At 43.9% G+C, this 9590-nt stretch overlaps 1 protein-coding gene across 1 annotated transcript; it reads left to right on the forward strand.

Moving 5' to 3' along the window:
- The first annotated feature begins 5148 nt into the window (after positions 1–5148).
- LOC123055125 (zinc finger CCCH domain-containing protein 32) lies at positions 5149–9316 on the forward strand. The gene is made up of 3 exons (XM_044479063.1): positions 5149–5519; positions 6762–6872; positions 7104–9316. The coding sequence occupies exons 1-3, from the start codon at positions 5403–5405 to the stop codon at positions 8979–8981; spliced, it is 2106 nt and encodes a 701-aa protein (XP_044334998.1). The 5' UTR covers positions 5149–5402; the 3' UTR covers positions 8982–9316.
- The last annotated feature ends 274 nt before the right edge of the window (positions 9317–9590 follow it).

Raw genomic sequence — 9590 nt, forward strand, 5'->3', positions numbered from 1 at the left:
AATTATGCAGCAAAAAGGCTCCAGAAACTCATATAAATTCAATGAATAATCTGATTATAAACCCACAATTCACCGGATCCCAACAAACACATAGCAAAAGATTACATCAGATTGATCTTAGAGAAGATAATTGTATTGAAGAGAGAGAGAGAGAGAGAGAGAGAGAGAGCCATCTAACTATTGCTATGGACTCGTAGCTCCTGAAGGAACTACTCACACATCATCATGGAGGCAGCAAGGTTGATGAAGATAGCCTCCCCAATGGTTTCCCCCTCCGGCAGAGTACCGGAAAAGGCTCCAAATGGGATCGTGGTGGAACAGAAACTTGCGGCAGCAATAAAATTGTTTCGGGTCTCGCTTCAAGGGTTTCAGAATATGTGGGAATTTATAGGCAAAAAATTACGGCAAATGGAGCACCACGGGGCCCAAGAGCCATCCTGGCGCACCTACCCCCCAGGGCACGCCCCACTGGCTTGTCGGTCCCCTATGGGTCTTCTTGCCTCCCTCCGAAGTTTCTACGGTCTCTTATTGTCCAGAAAAAGTAGTCAAAGGTTTCATCGCGTTTGGACTTTCGTAGGTATGGTTTTTCTATGAAACCAAAAACATGCAAAAAAAACAAGAACTGGCACTGGGCACTAAATTAATAGGTTAGTCTAGAAAAAAATATAAGAACATATAAACATACAAAGGGATAATATAATAGCATTTAACAATAAAAAATTAGGTTTTTATCATTTATGCCACCGGTTACATCTCACTACTCAGTTTTGCCACTAAGAATTTCAACTGCTCAAAAATGCCATTGCTTCGTTAGGCGCATGCTAAAAAATGCCACTTGATACCATTAATGTCATCTCAAATCTTGTTTTCCATGTTATGATGACAAAAATACATATATACCAACATGTCAGCTCTCCCTCTATCTAACTACAATAAAGTGTGGGTCCCACTTGATCCCAACAACGTTTTTATTTTCCTCTAAAATTATTCGCTTGCTTACTCCTGACAAGTGGGGTCCACACTTATCATTGTGAGATAGAGAGAACTGCTAGTGGGTATAGGGAAATTTTTGTCATATAACATGGTCAACGAGTTTGATCTGACGATAACAATGTCTAATGGCATTTTGAGCAAATATCTAATGGAACAATGACATTTTTTAGATATCTACTGGCATTTTTGAGCAGGCATCTCACAGAATGATGGCATTTTTGAGCAGTTGTAATTTTGAATGGCAAAACTGAGTAGTGAGACACAACTAGTGGCATAAATGATAAAAACCCTAAAAAATATAAATACGTTGGAGACGTATCAACGGGCCTCACATGAAAGGTGGTCAAGCTCATGGGCCTCTAATTGTGGCTATTGATATCTTGCAACAACAATAGTGGTTAGGTGTGTTTCTCTCCCAATTTCCCCAAATAATCAGTTGATTTTAGCTGGTTCTAGTTTTACTTCGCATGGAGTTCAAGCTTAGGCTTCTTCCATGGGTGTGGGCAAAAAAGGATAGAGTTCCAATGGGGGGGTATCTTTACTGGGGTTCCGCTGGTAATTCTCTGAAGAGCTCAGGAACCCTAGGAAGAACTCTAACAGTGGGAAAGACTTTGGTAGAGGAGGCAATGTTCAGGGAGTTGTGTTGGAGAGTAACAAAGGTGGTGCATATAATAGACATGCTTGTGGTAAATGCAAAGATACAAGACATTTCATTGGCGAGCGCACTTTGGGGCACTGTGCTATTTGTGAAGAAGAGTCTCATATTACTGATGATTGTAGTTGGTTGAAACAAATGAAACATGTCCCAAAATATGTTGGTTATGCTGCTGAAGGACTTGGGGTGGTTCTAGTTCAGAATTCAAAAGATATGTTTGCTATTGGACATATCAATTTTATGTCTATGGTTAGAAAAAAAATCTAGGAATATAAATGATACTCAATTCTTGGATGCTTTCAGTAAAATGTTCAGTTGAAACTGGTAGTGGAGAGCCAAAAGCCAGGGAAAGATTGATATCTAATGAGGTTTCCCTATAAAGGTAAGCTGATAGAGCTTTCTAAATTTAAGTTGGTAGATTATTATCTAAATTCCATGAAGAATGATGGCATGGGACACGTCCATTGGATCAAGCCGAGTTGTTGTCGCGCCCTAGTGCAGTCCTATTTGTTTGCATGGAGAGCATAAGCTTGTCTCTTCAGAAGAAGAGTATGACCAAACCGACCTTAAAACAAGACTAGAGTGGATGGATCACTCCAAAAAAGACTCCTACAAAAGCAATCCTTCAAGTCCGATATGTCATATGGATCAAAAAAAGTGGTCCCCTAGTCCAACCGACCAAGAACAAGAATTCAGATGAAAAAAGGACAAAGAAGAAAGCCCCAAGAGCATGTCGTCTTGTGAGAATGGACACCTAGAATTGTGAGACACTAGTCTAAATAGCCCGTTATCGATGTAGGAGAAAAAGATTTGTGTCGATGGAAAGGCATGAACATAGTTATCGCAATAGACATGGGTGCTTAACATGAGATAATAGATGAAGAACACCCACAAAAATCGACCGCAAACCTAACCTAACATATCTACCAACCTGCATCCAATACACTCCACTTACTAAAATTACAGTAAATATAAAGTTTTTCGAGCCACAGTTAGGGACTGAAAATTAGAGAGAGAAAATACTTCAATTCAGACTGAGACTCAAAGCTGCAAATGTGTAGATACCGGGGTTCGTTGGTCGGTCGAAACCAAAACCAATGTAACCATGCATCGACGGGTATTCAAAACTAGTACTAATGTAACTGTTACGTGGCACTATGGTAAGAAACATCCAAGTTCACGGCCTCTTTGATTCGTAGAATTTTGAAAATGTAGGAATAGGAAAAGTATAGGATTGGGGTGGCATGCCAAATTGAGTCATATAGAATGAGCAAGGAGTGTTTGATGCCACATGGAAAACAAAGGAATTATAAAAAGAGGTTGGAGTGGATGTTAGATTTCCCATGAAGGGCCTCTTTGATTCGCAGGATTGTCAAAATGAAGGAATAGGAAAAATGCAGGAATGGGATGGCATGTCCCATAGTATCCTACAGGATTTGAAAGAATGTTTGATAGCGCAGGAAAAACAAAGGAATTGTACAAAGAGGTTTGAGTGGATGGAAATTTTCCTCCAAAATGTAGTACAAATGGATCCTATGAAAAAATTCCTAAGAATGCCAATCCTACGAATCAAACGAGCATCACAGGAAAAAATCCTAAGGTTTCAAATCCTTCAAAAATCCTATGCAATTCCTTTGAACCAATGGAGCCCGAAATGTAGTATAAAAGTTTCCATAGGAAAAATTCCTATGGGATCCAATCCTATGAATCAAAGGGCCAACATAGAAAAAATTCCTAAGGATTTCAATCCTCCAGAAATCCTATAAAATTCCTTTGAATCAAAAGAGCCCTCAACATACTCGAGGGAGGCTAGAGGGAGCAGATACTTTGCACCCCATTTCCAGGGAGTGGAGTTATATTATGTTGGTTTAAAAATGTACACTCCCACCTACCTACCTGAATGGAGAGGTGAAGATGATGTACATTCAAAATGTACACTCCCACCTAACTGCATGCAAAGGTGAAAAAAGAGTACTTCCACCTACCCGCCTGTAAAGACGGAGATAGTATACACTCAATGTCGCGATATTAGAGAAGTTACCTTCTTGTCCGCCGTTACCCACATCACGAGAAAAATAGCTATCCATCGACCCGCATCCTCAGATACTCCGCTCACTAAAATTCCGGAGAAACCAAATAGCTATACATAGTTTCTTGGCGCACGTGCTACAGCCGGCTGTGAGTCTACAACCCGCTTCTCATCTCTCTCCTCTTCTCTCTCTTCCAAGTCAGCAAAGATATAGTATTTAAATCCTTACAGCCTGCTTACATCACCTTATTATACTTGCTCTAAGAATGGACACCTAGAATCGTGAGACACTAGTCTAAATAGCCCATCATCAATGTAGGAGAAAAAGATGTTGTATCGATGGAAAGGCATGAACATGGTTATCGCAATAGACATGCTGCTTAACATGAGACAGTAGATGAAGAACACCTGCACACAAATAGACCGAAAACCTAACCTAACCTATCTACTGACCTGCATCCAATACACCCCACTCACTAAAAATGCACTGCATATAAAGTTTTGCAAGCCACAAATAGGGACTGGAAAAATAGAGAGAGAAAACACTTCAATTCGGATTGAGACTCAAAGCTGCAAATGTGTAGATATCGGGGTTTGTTGGTCGGTCGAAACCAAAGCCAATGTAACTATGCTTCGACGGGTAGTCAAAACTACTACCAATGTAACTGTTACGTGACATTACAATTAGAAACATCCAAGTTTAACATACTCGAGGGAGGCTGGAGGGAGTAGATATACTTTGCACCCCATTTCCAAGGAATGGAGTATATGTATGTTGGTTTAGAAATGTACACTCCCACCTACCTATCTGAATGGAGAGGTGAAGATGATGTACATTCAAAATGTACACTCCCACCTAACTGCCTGCAAAGGTGAAAAAAATGTACACTCCCACCTGTCCGCCCGTAAAGACGAAGATACTGTACACTCAATGCCGCGATATTGGAGAAGTTACCTTCTCATCCGCCTTTACCCACATCACGAGAAAATCCAATAACTATCTATCGTCCCGCATCCTTGCACACTCCGCCCGCTAAAATTTCAGGAGAAGCCGTATTTGTTTAAACTACAATATAAATTGAGAATCAAGCTGCAAAATACTAATCGCTCAATCCAAAATAAGTGTTGTGTTTTAGTTCTAATTTCGTTATTAACACCTATGTAGATGTAGATATCTGGTTCATTGATTTGGTGGGACCAACACCTACGTAACCATCACGCATCGGCGGGCAGTAAAAACCGTAACCCGTTTCACCGTCACGTCTCTCTATTTTCAAGTCAAACATTGTTAACCTTGTCTAAATTTATATTAGATGGTATATAAGAATCATCACAAAATTAGAGAGAAAGGAAAGAAACGCAACGCAAAATTGGAGAGAAGAGAAGAGAAGAGGAAAGAAAGAAAAGGCTAGGACGGTGTCCGTCCCCTACCCCCCTCCATTTATATTTGTTTCGAGTTTGTACCCGCAGTCCGCCTCCGACCCAACGCAGTCCACACGCGACGCGCAGCCAGCCAAGGCCGCCCGCCCGCGCATCGCCCCCTCCCCCTCCCCATCCAACCCTAACCTGCGCGGCCGTAGATCCCATCCAATCATCGCGCCGCCGCCGCCGCCGCCGTCCGCCCCGCCCGACCCCAGCCTCCCCCGCCGCCCCCCGGGCCGCGATCGGCGTCCTCCCGCCGCCGGAGGAGGAGGAGGAGGGGGAGGCTCGCCCGCGACGGGGGCCATGGAGGCCGACGGCGCCGCCGCGGCGGAGGCCAAGCCGCTCACGCCCGAGGAGGAGGCGCTCCGGCGCAACACCGACTGCGTCTACTTCCTCGCCTCGCCCCTCACCTGCAAGAAGGTATGTGCCGCCCGCCGATTGCTCCCCCGTTCCTCCCTCCCCTTCCCTTCCCTTCCTTCCAAGCTAGCCCGCTTCGTGCGGCGCGGCGGTCTTGATTCACGCGATTGGAGCTCGTAATTTCGTCCGGGAATCGCGTCGCGGGTAGGGCATCCCATCTGGGCAAAGCACCGGAGAGAAAGATTTCGTGACCCAAGATCGCCCTGGTATCCACGATGTTCTTTGCCGATGTGTAGGGCGTGAATTGCCATCTTTCTTGGTTTCCGATGCTAGGGCTTGGTCAGGTTGTGTTCCTGTTGCTCGACGGGAATTAGGACGGTAGGCTTATACCTATACCTAATCCTAATCCTAATTGAAGGTCAAGACAACCCATTTGAGGTATCATTAGGTTGAATGCGCCCCCAACGAATTGACTATTGCCTTTGATTATACACCTTTTAGCCGTGGGGACAAGGTGGCAACATGAATCACGACGTCTGTTTGCCCAAGATGTTGATTTTACCTGGTTCATGGGGAGGATTTCTCGATAGGAATTTGTTATTGCCCACAGGGTTATGCTTCCCCTGTCTGAAAATTTCGTTTGCTCCTGAGGATCTCAACATCTCTTTTGAAAAGAATATGTTATCCAATAACAGATGTCCAGATTACAACAACAATAGTTCTGATAAACTTTATTTTTGTATGTAAAGGGTGAATACTTGCTCGATGTATTTAGACGTGGCTAGTCTCTTTTTGAATATCATATTGGTACCTGCCTTTAGTCTTGTACCTTTGAAACATCCTGCAATTCGGGCATGCCTAATTAACTAGTGTCTTACTCCAGAAAGTAACACTTCTTATGTTATGCCTTCTTCTTTTTTGCTTCATTTAGTGCTTGTATATGCGTAGGATCCTAATGTATTATGTCCACATAGGTCTTCTCTATCTTTACTTTGGAATACCCTATGTGGTGTAAATGCTGTAATGGGCTTATGTTCTCACCAGTTAATTATCCTTGGGGCGCTTAAGATTGACCTTGTTTCAAAATTTGTGTCTGATTCCTACTTTGCTATTAGATTTTACCTGTTAAATTTCTGTGCTTCAGTTTGTATAGTTTATATATTGTTAAGTCCATCTCTTTGTAGAACATTATTCAGATCATGCTACAGTATGCATTACAGACCATGATTTCTTACCGCCAGAAGTTTGGTTATTAGTTACCAGTGAGAATCTTTTTCGCTGACCTTGCTTTATTCTTTCTTTCAGGGGAACCAATGTGATTTCCGTCACAGTGAGGGTGCCCGGATGAACCCTAGAGACTGTTACTACTGGTTAAATGGCAATTGCTTGAATCCAAAATGTTCATTTCGCCATCCGGTAATTCTCATTTTCCTTTACTTTCCCTCCTTATTCACCATAAGACCTCTCGTAATATCTGCGAGCAACTGGCATCAATAATTATCATGTTTATTCTGTTCACAGTAACTAACAAGGCATGATTATAGAAATCCCTGTAGTGATCCTAGTCATGGTCTTAATTCGTTTTGACATTTTATCAGTTGAAATTGTTACCTGAAGTCTAATTCTGTTTTCTCTACTTTTGACCAGCCAATCGATGGTATGTTTGGTGCTACAACTCCTGGAATACCTGCAGTGTCTTCACACTATGCTGCTTATAACTCGGGCAAGCAGATGGTCCCGTGTTATTACTTTCAGAAAGGGAACTGCATCAAAGGTGATAAATGCCCTTTTTCCCATGGACCGCAGCCCGCTGGCAATAATCCACCAGAACAGGTGGCGAAGGTTTCTTCCTTTCCTTCTGAGCAGCCTCAGACCCAAAAGAATGAATTTTTGGGTGTCAAGGAGTTTGCTCAGACAAATCATCTAATTCAGCAAGGTGGCCCAATAAGTGACGACAGGTCCAAATCAGTTAATAGGGCTGCAGCGAATTTTGCCAGGACAGCTGCAGCTGCTATACCAGCTGACCTAGCTTCCAGTGCAGTGAAATCTTTGCCGAAGTCAGGGAGGGTACAAAACAGCATGCCAGCAGCAAATAAAAGTGTCGGAACCTCTTCAGGCGAGGATCATCCTGAGTGCTATCAGAACAATCTTCCTGTGGAAACTGATCCTATGCAAGATTGGAATCAACCTTACCAAACACCTCCTCAGGATGACATGCCCGAGGACAGTAGAGATGCTGATGACTTATTGGGGGAGTCTTCGCCTGGTTTTGATGTTCTTGTGGCAAACGATGCAGATGCTGGTGCTTATATGCATGACCCTGATGATTTTGGAAGGGATATTTATCCAGTAGAAGATTATGAATATGCTCCTGCTGATTTTGAAATCCAGCCTCATCATGAAAGAGAGCTATTCAATGGAATGGGTGAGCAAGGACCGATCGGACAAATGTATGATGGCTATGACAGGAAACGTCGTAGAACATCTTCTGAGAGGAACTTGGACAGACCTTCCTATTCAGAAAGGAGGTCTCGGCAGAGAGAGACTGGCCCTGTTGAGATAGATGGATCAGATTTACGTCACCGGCTCCGCAGGAGAAAAATAAATGGGTCTCCAGGCATCAGCCCGGAACGCAGTGGAGAGTCGCGTCGGAGGGATGACCGCTACAGGGAAAGGGCATATGATGGTCACCGTACACACAGAGATCGCCATCAGGGCCCTCGAGGGAGCACTCTAAGCTCCCGTCTGCAAGGCAGAATAAAGCTTCCTGGAAGATCACCTGATAGAGTAGATGCTCGCTCCGAGAGAGAGCGAGATAGAAGTCAACTCCGGGACAGGCTGTCTCCAGTTATGCCTATGGATATCCAGGGTGGCAGGCATCGGGAGGCAGGGCATCATCAAGAGAGGATCCGGCAGAGATCAAGCGAGCGTGCTTCAAGTGCCAGGATCGCTGATGGCAAGCATTCGAGACGGAATGTAACAGATTCACTCAACTTCGCCAGCCGGAAAGACTTTGGTCCAGAGTCTAGGAAGGCGAATGGAAGTGTTCAATCTGAAGCATCTCTTGATTTTGAAGGCCCAACGCCTCTCAGTGTCATCTTACAGAGGAAACGACAGGCTGCAAGCGGCAATGGCAATGGGTCATCTGCCCACAATGTGAAAGAAGATAAATCTGCTGCGGTCTCACACAGGCAGGCTGAATCTCTGGTTGAAGCTGAGAAGGAGGGCTACGACAACACTATCAGTTCTGAAGAATACAAGAGCAGATCAGGTGATGAAGAATATAAAGAGGAAGGCCAGGTCCCTGCATCTTCGTCACACGGTGACAAAGCTGAGGCTGAAGATATAATTGAAGTGGAAAATGGAGAGGCTGATAACTATGACCAGAGGCAGGGGGAGTCAGAGTATGAGGCGACTGAAGGCTACGAGTACAAATCCGAAGACGAGAATGCATATCAAGACGACGAGGAAGAGTTTGAGGACGACGATGATTTTGCCCGTAAAGTCGGGGTCGTCTTCTCTTGAGCTCTGGCTGTGCTTTTCTTGGCGCTTCTTCGGGCCGGGCCGAAACGCTTGATTTCCCCTCTAGTGATTGATCCTCTTGGATGAATTCTTGTGGCGCTCCATGTTCCTGCTTCAAGTTGATAGCGCCAAAAAGGCCTGGTCTTTCCCGGGGCTTATGAGCGATAACTGATATTATATAAGTATAGGTCAGGCATTGAGCGAGGTAGATGATGATGATTGGATAAACGAGAAAGTAATCTTTACGTGTAAAAACAGCTGCTGCACTTTGTTGAGCGTATCCCTGGAACTCTGTATTGTATTAGTTTCATTACTAACATGATGATACCCCATTGATATTTTTGTGCCTGAGATGGATAATATAACACCCCCCTCCAACTTGGAGGGCATCTTTCCTTTTCTACACAGAAGAAAAAGCTTTCATTCTTTGCCTGGATGCAGTGTGTGGATATATTTGATTGTGAAATCATTTTGTTTCATCAGTTGATTTGTGACAGTGTGGGATTACCCGCTGATCATGTTTCTGTGATGAGCACATCTATCTGAATAAGTACCTGCTCTCCATTCTTTGAGCTTATAACTGGATCTGGATCTGGGTGGGGATCAGTGGTG

This window comes from Triticum aestivum, chromosome 2D, assembly GCF_018294505.1.
Source record: "Triticum aestivum cultivar Chinese Spring chromosome 2D, IWGSC CS RefSeq v2.1, whole genome shotgun sequence".
Classification (NCBI taxonomy): Eukaryota; Viridiplantae; Streptophyta; class Magnoliopsida; order Poales; family Poaceae; genus Triticum; species Triticum aestivum.

What these genes read in the sequence shown, in the direction of transcription:
- LOC123055125 (XM_044479063.1), top strand. Translation starts at nt 5,403, where the DNA reads ATGGAGGCCGACGGCGCCGCCGCGGCGGAGGCCAAGCCGCTCACGCCC. An exon ending in CGCCCCTCACCTGCAAGAAG is followed by an intron (nt 5,520 to 6,761) that starts GTATGTGCCGCC and finishes TCTTTCTTTCAG; the next exon opens with GGGAACCAATGTGATTTCCG. An exon ending in AATGTTCATTTCGCCATCCG is followed by an intron (nt 6,873 to 7,103) that starts GTAATTCTCATT and finishes ACTTTTGACCAG; the next exon opens with CCAATCGATGGTATGTTTGG.